This window comes from Chiloscyllium punctatum, chromosome 2, assembly GCF_047496795.1.
Source record: "Chiloscyllium punctatum isolate Juve2018m chromosome 2, sChiPun1.3, whole genome shotgun sequence".
Taxonomy (NCBI): Eukaryota; Metazoa; Chordata; class Chondrichthyes; order Orectolobiformes; family Hemiscylliidae; genus Chiloscyllium; species Chiloscyllium punctatum.
This window is the reverse complement of record NC_092740.1, coordinates 95,344,414-95,367,601: the sequence shown is the minus strand read 5'-3', so window position 1 is coordinate 95,367,601 and position 23,188 is coordinate 95,344,414. Positions and strand designations below refer to the sequence as shown.

At 40.9% G+C, this 23,188-nt stretch overlaps 1 protein-coding gene across 1 annotated transcript in view; it reads left to right on the top strand.

Moving 5' to 3' along the window:
• LOC140486874 (fructose-1,6-bisphosphatase isozyme 2-like) overlaps positions 1–23,188 on the top strand; it is a 30,622-nt gene that overhangs the window by 6,946 nt on the left and 488 nt on the right. Inside the window, exons 2-6 of the mRNA XM_072585915.1 lie at positions 8,716–8,881; positions 15,002–15,094; positions 19,790–19,930; positions 21,257–21,394; positions 21,481–21,600. Of these exons, the coding sequence (XP_072442016.1) occupies positions 8,716–8,881; positions 15,002–15,094; positions 19,790–19,930; positions 21,257–21,394; positions 21,481–21,600 (658 nt within the window). The remainder of the gene's footprint in view (positions 1–8,715; positions 8,882–15,001; positions 15,095–19,789; positions 19,931–21,256; positions 21,395–21,480; positions 21,601–23,188) is intronic.

The following is a 23,188-nucleotide window of genomic DNA, read 5'->3' as shown; positions in this document are numbered from 1 at the left end:
ACAATATTACAAATGAGGTCTAATCTGGACTCTATGGAGAACTGCAGCATGCCCTCGCAGCTCTTAAACTCAATCTCCCTGCTAATGAAAGCCAACACACCAGATGCCTTCTTAGCAATCTGGATGGCAACTTTGAAGGATCTATGGACATGGATCCCAATATCCCTCTGTTCCTCCACACTGCCAAGAATCCTGCCTTTAACCCTATATTCTACATTCAAATTTGATCTTCCAAAGTGATTCTCTTCACACTTTTCCAGGTTGAACTCCATCTGCCACTTATCAACCCAGTTCTGCATCCTGTCAATGTCTCATTGCAGGAGAAAGTGAGGACTGCAGATGCTGGAGATCAGAGCTGAAAATGTGTTGTTGGAAAAGCGCAGCAGGTCAGGCAACATCCAAGGAACAGGAGAATCGACGTTTTGGGCATTAGCCCTTCTTCATTCCTGAAGAAGGGCTGATGCCCAAAACGTTGATTCTCCTGTTCCTTGTTTGCTGCCTGACCTGCTGCGCTTTTCCAGCAACACATTTTCAGCTAATATCTCATTGCAACCTACAACACCCCTCCACACTATCCACAACTCCACCAACCCTTGTGTCATTAGCAGACTTACTAACCTACCCTTCCACTTCCTCATCCAAATCATTTATAAAAATCACAAAGAGCAAAGGTCCCAGAACTGATCTCTGGAACATCATTGGTCACCAAGCTCCAGGCTGAATACTTTCCATCTACCATCACCCTCTGTCTTCTATGGGCCAGCTAATTCTGTATCCAGACAGACAGGTTTCCCCGTATCCCATGCCTCCTTACTTTCTGAATGAGACTTCAAAGGGGAGCTTTATCAAATGCCTTGCTAAAATCCATGTACACCACACTCACTGCTCTACTTTCATCAATGTGATTTATCACATCCTCAAAGAATTCAGTAAGGCTTGTGAGGTGTGACCTGCCCTTCTCAAAGCCATGCTGACTATCTTTAATCAAACTATGGTTTTCCAAGTAATCATAAATCCTGTCTCAATCCTGTCCAACATTTTGCCCACCATTTACTTAAGACTGGTCTGTAATCACAAGGATTGTCCCTATTCCCTTTCTTGAACAAGGGAATAACTTTTGCCATCTTCCAATCATCTAGTACTACTCCAGTGGACAGTTAGGATGCAAAGCTAATTGCCAAAGGTGCAGCAATCTCTTCCCTCGCTTCCTGTAGAAACCTTGGCTATACCCTGTCTGGCCCAGGAAGTTTGTCGATCTTTATGTATTTCAAGATTTTCAGCACATCCTCCTTCCTAACATCAACCTGTTCGAGCAAGTGTAGGACACCTTTAGGGTTTTCCTTAATCCTACCCGCTAAAGCTTTATCACGCCCCCTCCTAGTTCTCCTAAGTCCATTCTTCAGTTCCTTCCTGGCTACCTTGTAACTCTCTAGAGCCCTGTCTGATCCTTGTCTCCGCACCTTACATAAGCTTCCTTCCTCCTTTTGTCTAGATGTTTCACATCCCTTGTCACCCAAGGTTCTTTCAACTTTCCCTCCCTTGCCTCAGTGGGACAAATCTGTCCAGCACTATAAGCAGATGCTGCTTAAACAACCTCCACATTTCTGTTGTGCAGTTCCCTGAGAACATCTGATCCCAATTTAGGCACCCCAGTTCCTGCCTAATAGCATTATAATTCCCCCTCCCCCAATTAAATACTTTCCCACACAGTCTGCTCCTATCCCTCTCCATGACTATAGTAAAAGTCATTGGGTTGTGGTCATTGGCACCAAAATGCCCTCTCACCAAGAGATCTGACACTTGGTATGGTTTGTTGCCAAGCACCAAATCTAATATGGCTTCCCCTCTAGTTGGCCTATCTATATATGGAGTCAAGAATCTTTCCTGGACACACCTGCCTAAAATTGCTCCATCCAAACTAGTAGGTTCCGATCAATATTAGGGAAGTTGAAGTCGCCCATGACAACAACCCTGTTACTTCTGCACATTTCCAGAATCTGCTCCTCCATGTGTTTGTTACTATTGAGGGGCCTGTAGAAAACTCCCAACAAAGTTACTGCTCCTTTCCTATTTGACTTCCACCCATACTGACTCTGCAGACAAACCTTCCTCAATGATTTCCCTTCCTGCAGTTGTGATCACTGATTTAGCAATATCACTCCTCCATCTCTTTTACCTTCTCTCTCTCTGCCCCGCCTCCTATTCATTTTGAAACATCCAACAACCGTTCCTGCCCCTGTGCTATCCAAGTCTCCGTAATGGCCACAACATAGTAGAACTAACTGTGAAATGCTATGATCTTTTTATGATCTAATACATTCTTCTAGTACCTTTTTTAAAAATTCATATGGTGATAAAAGAGTGCTATCTGTGAAAGTTTATAAAAGACTGACCAACCTGAACTAAAGTCATATTTCCTTGGAATTATATAATAAAAAAACAAAACAGCAGCAGCCAGAAAATCAACTCTTTGCTAATGCACCAGTATTATCTTCTAAATTTCAAACTGCACTGAGTTGAAAGACTGAAATATTGCACCAGCAGAAAAGCAGTAGATTTAAACAACTACAGTGTCTATATATTTCTTGAGCTTCCTTTGATTAATTCCTAAGACTCTTTAAATTGCATACTGCAGCTGCTGGAGATCAGAGCTGAAAGTGTGTTGCTGGAAAAGCGCAGCAGGTCAGGCAGCCTCCAAGGAACAGGAGAATCGACGTTTCGGGCATCAGCCCTTCTTCAGGAATTCCTGAAGAAGGGCTGATGCCCGAAACGTCGATTCTCCTGTTCCTTGGAGGCTGCCTGACCTGCTGCGCTTTTCCAGCAACACATTTTCAGCTACCTTGTTGTTAGGCAAATATAAGTTATGGTGTCTGTTTAAAAGTCAATGTCTGAGTGGTGCACAATTTGTACTGTTTTGCAAAGTTTAATAGTCTACTTCTTAATTCTCTCTAGTCATGTTGACACTACATTTGTAGTTCAAACTTCATTACAAGGATCATGAGCTAGAGTCATAGAGTAGAGATGTACAACACGGAAACAGATCCTTTGGTCCAATTCGTCCATGCCAACCAGATATCCCAACCCAATCTAGTCCCATCTGCCAGCACCCACCCCATATCCCTCCAAACATTTCCTATTCATATACCCATCCAGATGCCTCTTAAATGTTGCAATTGTACCAGCCTCCACCACTTCCTCTGGCAGCTCATTCCATACACGTACCACCCTCTGCATGAAAAAGTTGCCCCTTAGGTCTCTTTTATATCTTTCCCCTCTCACCCTAAACCTATGCCCTATACTTCTGAATGCCTCCAGCCCAGGGGAAAAAACTTTGTCTATTTACCCTATCCATGCTCCTCATGATTTTATAAACCTCTAAGGTCACCCACAGCCTCCCACGCTCCAGGGAAAACAGCCTCAGCCTGATCAATCTCTCCCTATGGTTCAAGTTCTCCAACCCTGGCAACATCCTTTATAAATCTTTTCTGAACCCTTTCAAGTTTCACAACATCTTGCTGATAGGAAGGAGACCAGAATTGCACGCAATATTCCAATAGTGACCTAACCAATGTCCTGTACAGCCGCAACATGACCTCCCAACTCCTGTACTCAGTACTCTGACCAATAAAGGAAAGCACACCTTCACTATCCTATCTACCTGCAACTCCACTTTCAAGGAGCTATATACCTGCACTCCAAGGTCTCTTTGTTCAGCAGTTCTCCCGAGGACCTTACCATTAAGTATATAAGTCCTGCTAAGATTTGCTTTCCCAAAATGCAGCACCTCACATTTATCTAAATTATACTCCATCTGCCACTTCTCAGCCCATTGGCCCATCTGATCAAGGTCCTGTATGGTGCACCTCCAATTTTGGTGTAATCTGCAAACATACTAACTATATGTCTTATGCTCCCATCCAAACTATTTATAGAAATGATGAAAAGTAGTGGATCCAGCACCAACCCTTAGGGCACTCCACTGGTCACAGGTCTCCGTAGAAAAACAACCCTCCATCACCACCCCCGGTCCTCTACCTTTGAGCCAGTTCTGTATCCAAATGGCTAGTTCTCCCTGTATTCCATGAGATTCTAACCTTGCTAACCAGACTCCCATTGGGAACCTTATCATCTTACTGACGTCCATATAGATCACATCTATCATTCTGCCCTCATCAATCCTCTTTGTTACTTCTTCAAAAAACTTGATCAAGCTTGTGAGACATGATTTCCCACGCACAAGGCCATGTTGACTATCCCTAATCAGTCTTTGCCTTTCCAAATGCATGTACATCCTGTCCCTCAGGATTTCCTCCAACAACTTACCCACCACCGATGTTAGGCTCACTGGTCTATAGTGCCCTGCCTTGCCCTTACCTCCTTTCTTAAAACAGTGACACCACGTTAGCCAATCTCTAGCCTTTCGGCACCTCACCAGTAAGTATCGATGATACAAGTAGCTCAGTAAGAGACCCAATAATTACTTCCCTAGCTTTCCAGAGTTCTAACAATACCTGAATTTTACACCAATATAATTTCAGTAAAGTCTTCTGTCCAGCTATTTCATGAGCTCCAAATCTTTGATTTCAACTGGTCAGGCTAATTTTAATTACTTTTCATGAACTTCTAGTCAGATATCCGTCTGTATCTGGGAGTTCACCACATAGTCACCAGGTATTTGGATGATAAAGAAAAGCTTAATTTGTTCAGCACTTTTTACAAGCAGTAGACATCTCAAAGCATGATATAGTTTTTGAAGTAATGTGAAGGAAAGCAGCAACTAATTTTGTTCACATCAAGCTTCTACAACAGTAACCTGATATGTCATCGGTTGGTTGAGGGATGAGTATTGGCCAGGAAACTGGGCAGCTGCCCAGACTACTTTGATAGTTTCAAGGCGTCCTTTACAATCGTCAGAGCACACTGAATGGGCTCCAGCTTTTCTGAAAGATAGCACCTTTTGACACGGTAGCACAGCCATAAATTGCAGTGTTGCTCTGTGAGCTTATTACATGGTGTTGAAGTGGAGCTAGGATTCAGTGTGCTGAGCTGTAAAGAGACCCAGCTAATGAAAAAGGAAAAACTGAATTTTTTAAAGTTGGTGGAAGCTGCTAAAAATCAGTAAATCACAAAAATGTAACAAAGAAGCTGGTTACAGCTGAAAGCACTGGGTAAGGTACAATATCTGCAAATATTTCTCTCCTAACACTGTTTTTGAAATGAAAGGTGATATGTAGCAAAACTTGTAGTCTTTTCAGTTGCAATGACGATGTTATGAAATTGCCAAAATTGCAATTAACAAGTCAGAACAGCTAAGAATAGGCACACTTTTATCATTGTCGAGGAGAGAATTTCCATCCTAAATCTCTCTTGAGACCAAAAAAATGGACAGCAACCTTTTTGAAGCCTTGATGGCACGTTTCAAATCCCAAGTGAATAAGCTTATGAATGGTATGTGTTCCATATTAAATGAAAAAAGAATCAAATAATCAAAATGTCACTGTATTAAAATAGTTATCAGAATCCTGTGAACTTGTGCAACTGCAAGACAATCGAAGTAAAGACAGGATTGGAATAAGCATGAGAGGTTCCATAGTGAGGGCACATCTACTGAGCAGAATCCTACTCTCAGAAAGCAAATTGATATGGACAGAAGTGCTGGTTTATAAGTGTGTGTGGGTGTCCTTGAGTTATGCTGATAGATATTCCAAACTGAAAGAGCAGAGTGCTTGGGGATAAACAGTAGTATGCAAAGGACACCACATAAAAGGAAAGCAGTGCTTTCACTACTAAAGCACAAATTTATTTTATACTCAAACAGTTGGCTAAAAAGAAATATGATGAGCAATTACAGATGGCCACTGTACCCATTATAATATGTTGTTCCAGTCTAGTCAATAGCTTTGTGACTTTTGGACTGACACTGTGGAAGGAACACATCAACTCAGAATAAAATGTCAGATAGACACCAGTGCATCATGCAATATAATGCCCTTCGTGGACCAGGTGCAGTGGCTCATAATTATGATCTGAAAATGAATCCCTTTTAAAGCAAGTTTGTGACTCCCATGATGGATTCATAGTTGTGCAAAGAGTCCCAGTGCAATGACAAGAATAAAGCTCTGGAATTCTAGATCCACATATAGCAAACAAAAGCCACTCATCTCAGTTGGAGCAGTCTGAAGCTTGGACTGATAACCTTAAACATGTCAAAAGACATTTGCAACAGCTTTCTAACTACTTTTTGGATGCTGTATCCAATATACAGATGGCTGTTCATGCCATTGGCATTTCCACAGCTCCAGAGAATATCATGAAGGTAGTCTGAAATAGTTAGCTTCAGCTTCCTGGAGTGGAAATGACAGTGAATCATTGCTTGTGAACATTTTCATCAGTACCTATTTGCATTAGACAATGTGAAAATCAAGCCTGACTTCAAACCACTTCAGATCATTTTCCTCAACCCTCTACTATCTGCTCCAAAGTGTCTGAGAGAATGTATCTTTGTAACTGTAATAACAATTTGGATGTAACATACAAGTAAAGAAAACAGATGTACATTGTTGGCATACAGTCAAGAGGAGCACTTCCTATGTAAGACGTTGTTACAGTGTGAATTCTTGCTGCTTCAAACAGCAGCAGCAGCACCCAGCAGACACACTGAACCAAACAAACAATCACCTTGCTCAAATCAAGCAAACTAGCAAACAAGGTGCAACTTTCTAAGTGTTGTAAGAAGTAGTGATGAAAAGCTGTTCTTCAAGCCTGAAAGTTATTATTGCATTTATAAAAATGTGTCTGGGCATACAAAGATAAAGTAACTATGCAAGATACAATATATTAAAAAAAATTGTTTTACCAACAGGAGGAATGCTAAAACACATTATGGAAACTACTAAAGAAATTAAATGAAGTCTGAGGAAGTCAAAAGAATATCTCTACTGGTCAAATATGAACAATGAAATCAATAATTACATGAAGCAGTGCAATGCTTCTTGTATTGAGGACCACTAATGACATCTGACATCCCAGACAGGCCATTTAATAAAACTGAGTGTAGCCTTTTTCACACAGGATCTGATTATTTTGTTACCATAGACTACCATTATGACTACTAAGAAGTAGGTCAGCTGACATCAATGACAAACATTGAGATTGTTAAATACCCAAAAACAAACTTCAATTGTCAAAGTATTTCAGATATGCAATGAGTGACAAGTTCACGAGTGAAGAAGTCAGCCATCTCCAAGAATTGACAAATACAAGACCATATATCATCACCTTACTGTGGTCAGTCAAATGGAAAGACTGAAGTGGCAGTGAAAGTTGCCAAATAAATTGTATATGAATTGAGAAAATGCAACACTGATGTATACAAAGCAATCTTCAAGTGGAGAGTAGTTCAGTACAAGTTCATACCTCGCACAAACTATTCTTCAAAAAAGCTAGTAAAGCCAGAAGTGGTAACATGCATAACTGATAAAATCAAGGTAAAATGGTGGAAAGCCACATTTCTTCATCAATGTTGAACATTGGAAAGGCAGTCAGGATACAAACATTCAACACTCTCAACCATCATCATGCCAAAGATCTTGGGATCCATGCAGAGCAATTGTCACTTCAATTGTGAATTAACAAATATCATTGTAATCAGATACACATACATGCAACTGGAGAAGCTGTTCCTTCAGCACAGTCAACCATTTGGGAAAACTCATCATTTGCCCAAACTAACAGTCACAGAGATCTGCAACATCCCAACAATGGGAACAATGGCAGTCACTACAACAAGAAGTGGCATGGGAACAATGTTTTCCCTAGAGAAACAATATTACTCAAATGAAAGAACAGTGATGATGATAAATGTATCATTAAGAGACCTGCATGATTTAAGTATGCAATGCATGTGCAAAGACTGATGAGAATAACAAACTGCTCATGTATGAGAATAGTTGTAAACATCGGGGAAAAACTTAATTCAGTAAATAATAAAATCATTTTTTGTGTTCTTTTGGAGGAAAATGGGAATGTGTATGATGTAATATTATACTAATGTACCTCCTGGCTTGCCATTGTGATGTGATTTTCACATTAAAGATATAAACAAACCTAGCCTGATGCCCCCTCAGCTCATAACTGAGAGAAAAGGATTAGTTTTATGACAGAACTTTTGCATCTGTATAATAGGACAGTGAGAGACAATTGTCTTTAATGATCTGCATTCCAGCATCCTCCTTTTACACCTGAAATGATGGACCATATATGTTAAATAATAAAACCAGTTATAGTATGACTCCTTCTTGCCAAAAGATGACCATATCTTAATGACACTTTTTGTCTGTTTACAGCGGCAGACAATTAGCTGTATAAATGAGTTATCAAATAACACTCTTTAATGCACAATAATGATCACAACAAAGTGATCTCCAGCTACAAGGATTGCTCTCTGTTTTTGTTCATTAAGAACTGAGCCTGTTTAATTCTAAGGGCTTTTTAAAAACCAATAAGACATATCACTCCTCGACTGTTTGTAAATAAGATATTGATGTTTAAAACAGGGCAAATATCAGTAATAGAGGTTGTTGAACTTTAGTAAAATATTAGCTTGAACAGTATTCGCAGATATTGAATGCACCAATTTAACAGAAATGTTAAATGAATGTTGGTTTGTACATACCCTTCTTGAATAATAATGCTGCTATCCAACTCGTTTTCTAGTTATGGGCTTTCTGGAAGCACAGTCAATGTGACAGGAGATGAGGTGAAGAAGCTTGATGTTCTTGCCAATGACATGGTAATGAACATGTTAAAATCTTCATTCAGCACTTGTGTTCTTGTGTCTGAAGAAGAAAACGATGCCATCATCGTGGATTCAGATCAGCAGGTTAGTTCCTGGGGTTTTGTGTTTATTGTAAAGGCACCATTTTCTTTAAAATTGGAAGGCATTTGGTGTTTGGATAAATACCACCGTACGCTGTATATGATTTGGGGATAATATATACTCTTTAGGGAGGATATTATTAAATTGGAAAGGGTGCCAGGTTTATAAATGTTTATAAAATCATGAGGGCCTAGATAAGGTGAACAGCAAAGTTCTTTTCCCCTAGGTAGGGGATTTCAAAACTAGAGAGCATAATCTCAAGGTGAGAGGGGAAACATTTAAAAGGCATTGAGGGCAACTGTTTCATGCAAAGGGTGATGCATATATGGAATGAACTGCCAGAGGAAGTGGTAGATGCAGGTACAGCTGCAACATTTGAAAGACATTTGAACATGAATAGGTAAGGTTTAGAGGGATATGGGCTAAACACAGACAAATGGGACTAGTTTAGCTTAAGAAACCTGGTTAGCATATATCAGTTGGGCAGAAGGGTCTGCTTCCATGCTGTATGACTCTATGACCCAATGCACTAAATATTTCTCATTGTCCCATCTAGGAGTAGCCTCTAATTTCACGTATGTATTTACTACGTATTTGTGAATTTAAACTTGCACAATGCTATCAACATCTTGTAGCTAGTAGCACATTATTTTGATTGTTAACACTCTTTAAAGGAGCACAGAATCATTAGGCAGTATCTTATAGGAGCCTGAGTAAAGTAAGCTATGGTGAGATGTGCAGCAGCGTCAGCCAAGAGACCCAGTGTACGGAACTGTGCGGAAGATGGACTGTTCCACGTATTCTACGAAGAGGCAGGCATAGCTGGGGCCCATGTGGGTGCCCACGGCTACTTCTTTGGTTTGGAGGAAGTGGGAGGATTGGAAAGAGAAGTTGTTCAGAGTGAGGACCAGTTCAGTCAGTCGAAGGAGGGTGTTAGTGGAAGGGTATGCCTGCCTTTTCGTAGGATATGTGGAACAGTCCATCTTCCGAAGCTACACTGGCACCACCCCCAACCCCCTCACCTTTTCCTCCACTACATCGATGACTATATCGGCGCTGCCTCGTGCTCCCGTCATCGAGGAGGTTGAACAGTTCATCCACTTTACCAACACCTTCCACCCCGACCTCAAATTTACCTGGACCATCTCAGACTCCTCCCTCCCCTTCCTAGACCTCTCCATTTCTATCTCGGGCAACCGACTCAACACAGACCTTTACTATAAACCGACCGACTCCCTCAGCTACCTAGACTACACCACCTCCCACCACCCTGCCCCCTGTAAAAACACCATCCCATATTCCCAATTCCTTCGTCTCCACCGCATTTGCTCCCAGGAGGACCAGTTCCAATACCGAACAACCCAGATGGCCTCCTTCTTCAAAGACCACAATTTCCCCCTAGACGTGATCGATTGATGCTCTCCACCGCATCTCCTCCACTTCCTGCTCCTCTGCCCTTGAGCTCCGCCCCTCCAATCGCCACCAGGACAGAACCCCACTGGTCCTCACCTACCACCCCACCAACCTCCAGATACATCGTATCATCCGTCGTCATTTCTGCCACCTTCAAACGGACCCCACCACCAGGGATATATTTCCCTCCCCTCCCCTATCAGCGTTCCAAAAAGACCACTCCCTCCGTGACTCCCTCGTCAGGTCCACACCCCCCACCAACCCAACCTCCACTCCTGGCACCTTCCCCTGCAACCACAAGAAATGCAAAACTTGCGCCCACACCTCCCCCCTTACTTCCCTCCAAGGCCCCAAGGGATCCTTCCATATCCACCACAAATTCACCTACATCTCCACACACATCATTTACTGCATCCGCTGCACCCGATGTGGCCTCCTGTATATTGGGGAGACAGGCCGCCTACTTGCGGAATGTTTCAGAGAACACTTCTGGGACACCCGGACCAACCAATCCAACCACCCCGTGGCTCAACACTTCAACTCCCCCTCCCACTCCATCAAGGACATGCAGGTCCTTGGACTCCTCCATCGCCAGACCATAGCAACACGACAGCTGGAGGAAGAGCGCCTCATCTTCCGCCTAGGAACCCTCCAACCACAAGGGATGAACTCAGATTTCTCCAGTTTCCTCATTTCCTCTCCCCCCACCTTCTCTCAGTCCCAACCCTCGAACTCAGCACCACCTTCCTAACCTGCAATCTTCTTCCTGACCTCTCTGCCGCCACCCCCACGGTGGTCTACCACCCTCACCTTAACCTCCTTCCACCTATCGCATTTCCAACGCCCCTCCCCCAAGTTCCTCCTCCCCACCTTTTTATCTTAGCCTGCTGGACACACTTTCCTCATTCCTGAAGAAGGGCTCATGCCCGAAACGTCGATTCTCCTGCTCCTTGGATGCTGCCTGACCTGCTGCGTTTTTCCAGCAACACATTTTCAGCTCTAACAATCCTCGTGGCACATCTCCGCTCAACTTAAAAGATGCTTCCGAATTTCTGTATTGCATCTCCGGTTGCACCAGCAACTATCATTGAAATGCTGCAGCACAAACCATGCAGTTAGGGATCCACAGCCAGCTCATGCCTGGATTTCTTGGGCTCTGTGCTCGTTCACTCTGAGCCCACCTGATCCTCACCAAAACTTTGCTTTGCATTCCCTTTTTGTGCTTTTCCCCCTCAGCCAGAGATTCCAGGCTCTTTTATTTTGATCTTCCTTTCTGTTTAGTGAAGATATGGATGGAAGCTTGTCAAGGTTGTCAGCTGCCCTGTGTCAAGCCACAGAGGATAGTCTTTGCTCTGGGAGTCCTGGTACTCTAAGTCAGGGGCAGCCTTTATCAGTCCAAGGGCTTCAAATGGTTCACCAGGCACTTAGGGTGGTCAGAATCGAGATGCTGTCCACATAAGGTGTGAGGCACTGAATATCAGGCAGACCATTGAATATTTCTGTCTTACTGGAATGAGAGAGAGGCAGCTATTTTAGGAAATGAAAATGGCATGTTATTACCTTTGTGTTCTCCGGGCAGTGCCCCAAGAGACTGATAAGGCAGAGTTAGTTTTATCTGTGATTAGAGTAGGTGACAGCAAATGAGGGAAGATATTGTGGGTGTTCAACAGAATGGTCGATTGAGGCCTGGTCTGAAGGAGGTGTAGCAGCAGAGATATTGTGGCATATGAGAGAGAAGCTGATGGCACTTATGCTGGCAGAGTTGAGAAGGACATTGACCTTTTAAATATATTGTTGGGCATTCTTCCAGAAGGCTAGATTACACTGACCTGAGTGGTAACCTCAGACCAGGCTGGCATGGCCTAGTGTCATGGTCTCCACTGCTGTTCATAGTCACAGAGAAAGTCCCACCTACTGCATCATCCTGTCCAGCAGGACCCTGTCATAAAGTGAGGCATTAATTTCAGGAATTGTGCCAGGCACTTCAGGATTGAGTATTTGTCTGGATGTACAATAGGATTTTAAATGTACCTGCAAGGGATACCTTTGAATTTTGAGATATCTGCTGAGTGGCAAGTTGTTCCAAGAATGACGACATATGATAAGTTAAGGCTGGAATTAGATTTTAAAGACACCGTAGGGCATGGTAGGTGATTAATGCAGCATGTTTGGTAAAATATGAGAAAGCTTGCTAGGCCTCACAGCAAAACAAAGGCTATGCAATTCAACTTAGTCTAAAACTGTAAGATTCAGCCCATAAAATATTATAGCACAGAAGGAGGCCTTTCAGCCCATTATACCTGCACCAGCTCTCTAAATGAGAATGTCCCTGGTGCCATTTCTCTGCCTTCTCCACGTAACCATGTACATTCCTTCTTTTCAGATCTTAATCCAATTCCTCTTGAATTTTCACTGAACCTACCTCCCCTCAATCTCAGGCATAGAGTTCCAGATCTTAAGTACATCCTGTCTGAAAAAGATTCTCAAGTCTCCATTGCTTCTTTTGCTAATTTCCTCAAATCTGTACTCATTCCCAATTCTTCCTACAATGGGAACAGTTCTTTCTTATCCAATCTGTCAGACCCGTCACAATTTACTTATCAAATCTCCCCTCAAGTTTCTCACTGCCAAGGAAACCAGCTGTAAATTCTATCTCCATAACTGAAGTCCTTCATTCTTGGGCCCATTCTATGAATCTTTTTCTGCGCTCTCTCTAATGCCTTCACATCTTTTCCAAAGTGTGGTGCCAGAAGTAGACACATTGCTCCAATTGAGGTCAAATTCAAATATTAGCCAAGTTTAACATATCCTCCTTGCCTTTGTACTGCATAGCTCTATTAGTAAAACCTAGGTTGCTATATAGTTTATTAACTGTAATTGTAACCTTTCCTCCCACCTTCAAGGAATTACTCATGTGCATACCCAGGTCCTTCTGTCTGTATACCTATTATAATTGCACTTTTTAAAAAAAAATTACATTGTATTCTTCCAATCAAAATAAATCAGGTCACACTTCTCTCATTGAATTTCATATGATACTAGCCTGCCATTTCACCAACTTGTCTGCATTTAATGTTCCAAATTGAATATTATCCAGAACCTACTGTAGTAATGTTGTGTAAGTTGCTTTTATCTTTACATAAAACTCCATGTAAACATTGTGGGAAATTGAAGCAATTATGATATTGGGCCATAAGGATCAAAGGAATTTATGTCTGTCGTCTTTATTCTGTTGAGTTGGTTTCTCTTAGTAAGGCGTAAGGAAAATCAGTAATACCTCCATGTTTTTCAATAACTTCTGCTTTGTGCAAAAATAAAATACTGAACATTGGAGGTCTGAAATGAAAACAAAAACTGCTCAGCAAGTCACAGAATCCCTAAAGGATGGAAGCAGGCCATTTGGCCCATCATGTCCACACCAACCCAACAAAGACTATCCCCCTGAGTCCCACTCTCCTACCTGCAACCCTGCATGTCACATGGCTATTCTATCTAGCCTGCACATCCCTGGACACTATGGACAATTTGGCATGACCAAGCCATCTAATCTGCACATCATTGTACAATGGGAGGAAACCGGAGCAACCAGAGGAAAACCGTGCAGACACAGGGAGAACATGCAATCTCCACATAGCTTGTCACCCAAGACTGGAATTGAATCCAGATCACTGGTGTTGTGAGGCAGCAATACTAACCACTTAGTCACCGTGCTGCAGCATCTGGCAGCATTGTGAATAGATACACAATGATAACAGCTAAAATTCAATTGGAGTGCTGACTCTGACTTTGGCTGCAGAGTCAGAACAAACCTCCCCCATGGCCAGTTAGGGATCAGACCAACCCAATTTTTAGAACTATCAATTATTGGCCTGTGAGTGAAGTTCTGAACGTTATAAAGTGGCAGGTCTGCTCTCCCCACCCCAGAGCTGCCAATGAATCAGACAAATGATAATTCTCTAGCAGGTCTTCAGTCCTAACAGTCACACTGGGAGTGCTGGTCAATACTAGATCTGCAACCAAGCAAGATTAGGCACATAGGGCAGTGCCCAGAATTCGGTAAGTAGGTTTGGGCTCACCTGGGGCTTGTCAGACTGTTGATTTGGGGCTGAGGTGTGATGATGGAAGGGATGTGATTTCTCAGAGCATGGATTCATGGTTCTGAGGGAGAGGTCTTTTGCTGAAAGAGGGCTCAATGTAGAGGACCAGTACCCCCAGGTCTGCAACTAAAGTATTCCTGGCCACAAGCAGTCCTGGATTGCCCACCCAAGAGTCTAAACAGACTTCAGACAGGTGGGCCGCACCTTTCATGCTGCTGGTAAATTCCAGTGGTAGTGGGAATGCGATGGGATAAGCTACCCCATGTCCTTTGGCCCCTTGACTCCTTTGCCTTCCAGGGTGCTCTCTCAATTCCATAAATTTCCAGCCAGTTTTTCCAGCTTGATGACCTTTTGTCAGAATCTAGTGAAAGGTACAGGAGCAAAATGCTGGCCATGTTTCTTCTTTCACCTGAGTGTCAGACCTGAGTGGTGTGTCTGTGCATGCTGATGCTGAATATTGAAATGGAAAAGAAAGTGAAGAGTAAAAGAAAAAGTTTATAAACATCAAAAATCTCAATTGTTGCATCTTTTGTAGTAGTGTTTTCTCACAATATAGACAAGGTTGTGTGGAAGAAATGCTGTCTGTACTGACTGTCCTCTTATTAAATTTCAGGGGAAGTACATTGTCTGCTTTGATCCACTAGATGGCTCTTCTAACATTGACTGTCTTGTTTCCATTGGAACAATTTTTTCCATTTATAAAAAGGTAACATCTTTACCATTGAATTTAAAAGAAAATTTAAATGACTGAAGTTTAAATGGAAATTCAGTTTTTGTTTGAAAGTTAAACTTCTCTTCCTCTGGAGTGGTTTCACATATTACAGGGGGTCTAGTGGGGGCATCCATTCCTTCAGACAGTTAACCCAAATTAGTGGCAACCTCAAGAAAATACATGATTACTACACAACATCAAATGTAATAATTGATAAATTCATTAACATCTTGGATAAACAACAGATGTTAAAATTTTCACTAGACAGACTGTTAAGCAGTTATATCCATAAATTCATAAATGGATTTTGTCACACCATAATCTATTCCTTATTTGGAGGATCCTTGGCTATCATACATCAGAATGTAAGACTTATAAATTCAATTTGTTCACTTTTCATCGATTTTAAAGTTACCATTACTGAACAGGAATAGAGGTAGGGCCAGAATAATATCACTGAATTTCGAAAGTAAAAAGAGAAGTACAAACAAGTCACATTGGGGAAAAATGTAAATATAAAGCCAGAGACATATGATAAATTTGACAGTGCCATGATAAGACTCTAATATTAAAAATGAAATTTGAGCAGTAATGAGGTCTGACCTGGAATTTAAAACAAAAAGGCTGTAAAACATCAAGTCTGTTCTTTTAGTCTTGTCAGTTCACTGTACTTTACAGATTTTGTCTTTTGCTATGTAAGTCAGACCAGTTTTACCAACTATTACCTATTTATCATCTAGTAGTTTTAAGGGTAGATATTCTGAATAAATACTAACATCTTAAATGTAATAACAATAAAAGCACTCAGGAATGCAAGATAAGTGCACTAATGTGCAAATATGAACATTGCTGATTGCAATTGTGTGGTATCCTCGACCAAACTACTATTATCAGGGTCAGCTTGACTCCATCACTCTTATTGGTTGAAAAAGTTGTGAATTTAAGGCCTGCCATACATTCTATTAATTATGTTCATTCTCAAATCCAATTGTGTCTTTTATGTTAAATCTTATTTAGCTTCTTATCCCCATACTAGTGTATTGGAGGACACAAATTGTTAATAAATATTATTTAGTCTTTATTCTTCTGTATTCTCTTTACATTCTGATGAACGTGACCAGGTCCCATTTATTTTCTTTTTACTATTAAGGATGACATATTTTACTTTTCAATAGACATCAACATCTATTTAAGCAATTAGGTTTGTACCATTCATTCAAAAACTCATTGCTAGTTCTCCTGAAGACTAGTGGGTGCAGACATCGTTTGTGAAGGCATCAGGTTCAGTATCTATGCTCCCCATTATCCAAATTCACACATGAAAAATTGACATTTTGAATGGGATACTAGAAGGCTGTGGAATTGTATCTTTAATGAGACTGACAGAGGAGAAAACTATTAATACTCCATCATTGTTTGATCAATTCAGGAGACTAGTTTTTGCAGTTTACAGTGAAGTAAGAACACTAGCTTGCCACTGACTACAATAAAAAGTTGTGTTGAGAGATCTTGCAATTCCTGTGGTGAAAACTTTTTACCTCTTTTGCCTTGAAATGGTTTACACATTCGTTAATGAGGAATTCCAATGTCAGACATGGTGGCATCAACAAACCATCCAAGCAGCTATTAAAGAATTCTCACAACAATCCAATAAAGGTCAGACACACATGGGGCTAAGGATGAAATTGAAATTTAATTAATCACAATGGGGACATTTAACAACATTCTGTAGTTTTTTTCCATATTCAATTTGACTCAATAGTTATTATTCAGATCACTAGTTAAAAACCCACCAGCTTAATATTCAATGAGTTTCTAACAGTGATATCAAAGAACAAGTTAGCACAGGAACAGGGTCTTTGGCCCTCCAAGCTTACACCAACATATTTTGTCTTTCTATACTAAAACCATCTTCACTTACAGGATCTGTATCCCTCTATTCCCTTCCAATTCGTGAATTCATCCAGGTGCTTCATGAATGCTGCTATTCTGTCTGTTTCCATCATCTCTGGCAGCGTATTCCAGGCACTCACTACCTTTTGTGTGATCACGCTCCCCCCCCCCGTATCTTGAATCTGTGTCCCGTATTGTGGACGGCACGGTGGTAGTGGGCGGCACGGTGGCACAGTGGTTAGCACTACTGCCTCACAGCGCCAGAGACCCGGGTTCAATTCCCGCCTCAGGCGACTGACTGTGTGGAGTTTGCACGTTCTCCCCGTGTCTGCGTGGGTTTCCTCTGGGTGCTCCGGTTTCCTCCCACACTCCAAAGATGTGCAGGTCATGTGAATTGGCCATGCTAAATTGCCCGTAGTGTTAGGTAAAGGGTAGATATAGATATAGATGTAGGGGTATGGGTGGGTTACGCTTCGGCGGGGCGGTGTGGACTTGTTGGGCCGAAGGACCTGTTTCCACACTGTAAGTAATCTAATCTAATCTAATCCCTCCACCCCTGGAAAAAACCTCATACTTTCCAATCTATCCATGCCAATTTTAAACTTCTTCCAGGTCACACCTTAACCTCCTGTGTTCCAGTGATAACAAATCCAGTATTCAACCTTTCTTCATAGCTAAAATTTCCCATACCAGGTAATAGCCCAGTTAAATTTTTCGGTACCTCTCCAAAGCATCCACATCCTTCCGGTGGTGTGGTGACCAAAACTGTACACAATAGTGGCCTAACTAAAGTTCTATAAAGCTGTAGCATAACTTGCCTATTCTTATACTCATTACCCCTTCCAATGAAGGCAAGCATGAAAAGGCCTTTTTTACTATCTTATCTACCTATGCTGCCACCTTCAGTGATCTGTGGACCTGCACACCCAGATCCCTCTGCATCTCAATACTCCTAAGGGTTCTGCCATTCACTGTATAATTTCCATCTGTACTTGACCTTTTGACCAGATTAATCTCCTGCCATCTTTCTGCTGATGCCTCCAACTGATCTATATCCTGCCATATCCTCTGACATTCTTCCTCATTATCCACAACTCCAGCAAACTTTGTATCAGCCATAAACTTACTAATTAGACCAGCCATGTTTTCCTCCAAATCATTTATGTAGACCACAAACAGCAGAAGTCCCAGCACTGATCCCTGTGGGACACCACTAGTTACAGCCCTCCATCCGAAAAGCATCCCTCCACTGCTACTCTCTGTCTCTATACTGTCTCTCGCTATGTGACTTTACCTTTTGTATCAGTCTGCCATGAGGGACCTTGCCAAAGGCTTTGTTGTAGTCCATGTAGACAATATCAACCTCTTTTCCCTCATCAACCATCTTGGCTACCTCCTCGAAAAACTCAATCAAGTTAGTGAGGCACAATCTCCCCCAAAAACCATGCTGTCCATCACTAATGAGTCCATTTGCTTCCAAATGCATAGAGGTCTTGTCCCTGTGAATCTTTTCCAATAATTTTCCGACCATTGATGTGAGGCTCACAGACCTGTAATTTCCTGGATTATCCATGCTACCCTTTTTAAACTATGGGACTACATTGGCCATTCTCTAGTGCTCTGGGACCTCACCTATCGTTAAAAAGGATACAAAGATGTCTGTCAATGCTCCAGCAATTTGTTCTCTTCCCTCCTAACATAATTTGTGATAGATCCCACCACTGAAGGACCTAGGGACTTATCTACCTTAACATTTATTAAGATGCACGATGCTTCTTCCCTTTTAATAGTAACTTGGCTTAAAAATCTGACATTCCCTTCCCTGAGATCATTCTCCAATTCCTTCTCTTTGGTGAAAATTGACACAAAGTATTCATTAGGAATCTCACCCACACATAGATTCCCTCCTTGAGTGAGTCAACCCTTTCCCTGGCTACCCTCTTACTTTTTTATATATCTATAAAAAGCCTTGGGATTCTCCTTAATTCAATTTGCTAATGACTTTTCATGACCGCTTTCAGCCCTTCTAATTCCTTGTAATATCAGTGCAGAAAAGAAGTTCAATCCCATTTGATGAAAACTACTGATAATGGGTCCATAATGCCACCAGTGGCAGATGCAAGCAGTTTTGAGACTAGGTAAAGGGATTCCTGATTCAGTGGTACCAGGGCAATTTATTAAACAACAAAATTTATACCGAACAATTGTGGAAGTTCATATCCTGGTTTGGAAGACTGTTGTTTTCCACTTATGCTAGTGACACCAACAACTTCTGCTTCAAGAAATCTGTGTCTTCTTAAAATCTGTAGACTGACTCTTATGCCTTCTCCTTTTATCTTATTATCCCATGGTCTCTTCCTTTGTTGTCATGCTCAGATCTTGATCACCACCTATCATCATATTCCTTAGTGACAACTCAAACAACATGTCTTCAACACATGAACAGTCCACTGTTAACTCTTTCCTGTATAAACGATCACTGGATCACATGCATCACATTGTGGTTTCAATTTGCTCAATTTATCCAGACAATACACCTCTAAACATCCACCTTCTAGGAGCTCAAAAATACCTAAAAATGCATATTATAAAAATTATAAAATCAAAAAGTACAAAAATGTTTTTTTCACATAGTTCAATGCATACCAAATCACAACCTCCATATTTCCACTGATAATTTGCTGCAAAGATTTCTGAAGTTCCAAATCAAGATATTCACCCTTTAACCTGTAGAATCTTTGTACACCATTCTAATAATATCAGTCTGATAACCGTCATCTTTCTTTTCATATTAAGACTACTGATGGCCCCCCAAGTGAAAAGGATGCCTTGCAACCAGGTCGTAACATCGTAGCAGCTGGATATGCTTTGTATGGCAGTGCCACAATGTTGGTATTATCTTCAGGAAATGGAGTGAACTGCTTTATGTTGGATCCAGTAAGATCTTTTACTGTGCTTTTTTTCCCCAGAAACCATGGTGCTGTGTGTACAATTTAATTGTGACCATCAGTTTATTGAAACCTGCTTGTGATTTCAAAATCAGTAAATTTTATGTTCAATAGCACTTTCCTCTAATTCATTCAACCACATTTAGTTTTCATGGCCTAACAAGATCAAGGAAAAATTAATCTGTAATCATTGAACAATTGGCAATTTCTTGTAAGGTTTCACAGAATCATAAATGAGCAAAAAACAAAGATTTCTAGGCTATTAATATTGGGGAAAATCCATAAGGATCATTAATTGCTGAGCCCACAGTTTGCCTGCAACCATAAAAGCACGATCCAATCTTGCTATTGTTGGAGGCAGCCATTGAGGAGTGTTTATCATGGCATCATAGGAGTCTCTTGTGGCAAGTCTGAATAGGAGAAACCACCTCGTGGCTCTTTGCTGTACCTTATTCATACTACAATTCTGGTTTCCAGTACCATGGGCTTTTCTGATTAGGAGTTTTGTAATGTACTGAAAGTAATGGATATTTAGACCTTCACTTTTGTTTAATCTTAGCTTGGCTCCAGTGGTCTGCCTATGGTGAATGCGATGTGAGTTGTTAAAGAGGGGAAATGTTGCGGGGAGGCAGTGGGGGGGCTGGGGGGTGGGGAGGGGGAGTTGGCATGAGTTGGCATAGGGGTGAATATGGACCATGGGAATGATGAACACGGATTGCATAAGTTCACATGTGTAGACATGGGAAATGAGTGTGTTAACAAATGCGTGTAAAGGCCAAAGACCCTAATGTTCAAGAAAACAAATGAAGTTCTAGAGAACCAAGATACCTTTTGGACAACCTCAATTTGGCACTTGGCCGTTCCTGTGGCTGCTTCTGTATCCATGGCCATCCTAAGTCTATCCCATAGCTGTACATCTTGGAACCAAGATTCAATCATCAGGATATACTTTTAAGAGGTAGGTGTGAAAAGCAGGAAAAAAAAATTGCTTGGGGGAGCACAAATCTAAATCTAGAAGTTATAATTATCTCCTGTGCATTTTCTGATGTGCAAGTTAATTGACCTTGAAAACAACAAGACATGACTACACAAATCCAGCGAATAAAATTTATGTATCTTTGTCTCACTATCAGCTATTTGACCTAAAACACTGACCACGTAAATGTCTGTCTGCTTGGAAATGCAACCTTATTTTGCTAGCGATGTGTACATTAAATACTTTGCAATTGTTACTAAGTTTTCAGTTATTATTACATCCTTTTCTTTGAACTATGTATTCATCATTTGCACTGACCTTAATAATTTTTGTCATTAGGCCATTGGAGAATTTGTTTTGGTGAACAAGAATGTGACCATGAAGAAGAAAGGGAATATCTACAGTATTAATGAAGGCTATGCAAAGTACTTTGATACTCCAGTTTCACAGTACATTACGAAGAAGAAATATCCAGAGGTGTAGTAAAGAACATCACTTTTTTCAATAGAAATCATACAGCGTCATTGTTCCAGAAAGTCATTTTACCTATCTTTAACCCACAGGATGGTACCTCTCCCTATGGTGCGAGATATATTGGCTCTATGGTTGCAGATGTGCATAGAACACTGATGTACGGAGGGATTTTCTTATACCCTGCCAACTCAAAAAGTCCGAAAGGAAAGGTATGAAAGAAATCAACTTAACTCTAGCTCTTCAGAATTATCTTAAGAATGCCAAAGGCCTACTTGCAAACACTAAATCAGAATCGCCTTCTGCACTAGTCTGTTTGCTAGCTAAGCTCTTAATCGTGAATACTCAGAGTCATGTTTGTTGGCTATATCTCAGTAATTCAGTAATCAAAGTACTGATAAATATACACTGGCATAGAACTTTATAATCACATTTGAGTGTCGAAATTCCTGATAATTTAGGATTTTTTTTCTTAATCATCAATTCTCTTATGGGACAAATGCATTCAAATACCCAATGAACAATTACAGTTAAGATTCATGGAGTCTCATGACTGAACTAAAACTGAATGAGATTAAATGCATTACAAATGTAGATGCAGAGGAGCAAATGTGTACAGAATCTGCACTTGATGTTCTAAGTGTTTCACTTGGGTGGATACCAGAGTGATTTCTTTAATGGAAATGGACAAAGGAACTGCAGACATGAGTTCAACTAAAACCCTGGCAACTGGAGAATTTTAAAATCAGATAAATTTAGAATAAAAATATGGTATAAGTATTGGTGATGTAAGTACAGTACTAGATTCTGATTCACTGATGTCCTCCAGAACAACTGCTGCCTTGTATGTGATTTCAAAACCTCAGCAATGTGGTTGATGTTTACACTGACCTCTTGAGCAAGCCAGTGAGTGATTTTTGTGATGAACAGAAAATGCTGATCTTGTCAGAAATGCCTACATTTTCATAGTTGCAGCTTTGTAAAGAAAAGAGTATTTGAACAATAGAAGGCAAATTTCATTATGTTTGTTTTAGTTAAATTTATATGAAATCAGAACTTACTATTGAAATAGCAGTGATGCTGACAATGATCACCATTATTTACACATGAATTGCACAGCAATTTCAGGTGAAAGCAGATGCAAGATTAAATGAATAAATTAAGCAGTCTTAGTTTTAGCTGGCTTGAGTTTTGCCACTCAGGATTTAGCTTTGCAAGTTGGTCTCTTACTGTCTGCCTCACAAAAGCATTGAGCGATATGAAGTTCTTGAATTGGGGTGGTAGATACAAAGTAAATTCATCTCTATATTAGTGCTTATCCAATTCAGTTAGTTTAACACAGTTATAAGTCTTAATTATTGTCAGACAACTTATCTGGTCCTAAAAAATAGCATCAGCAGCGTGGTTTTCATTTCTTCAGCTTGCAAAGTTTGAAGATTCAAAAAAAAAGTTGGTTTTGTTTCACTACTTGTTTTTTCTCAGTCACTTTTTTTTTTCCCTGTGCATTTAACACCCATTTTCCTCATAGAGTAGTGAGCAAATAGTCAAGCCCAGTCATCTTAATTTATCGGGTCTGCTGTACTAACTGGTCAAAGGGCTAGCCACATGGACGATGGAGGAGGTAACGAATTGGAGATCTTGGATCATCGATGAATGATGGCATTGATTGGAAATAAGTTTGCATGTTTACTGGGTGACCAGTTATGACTTCAGAGGTCATCAGTGGAAAATAGCTGTTAGGGTAGGTTTACTTAGAGGTAATAAACTAAAAACCTATATTGTCAGTCTTACCATGTCAAA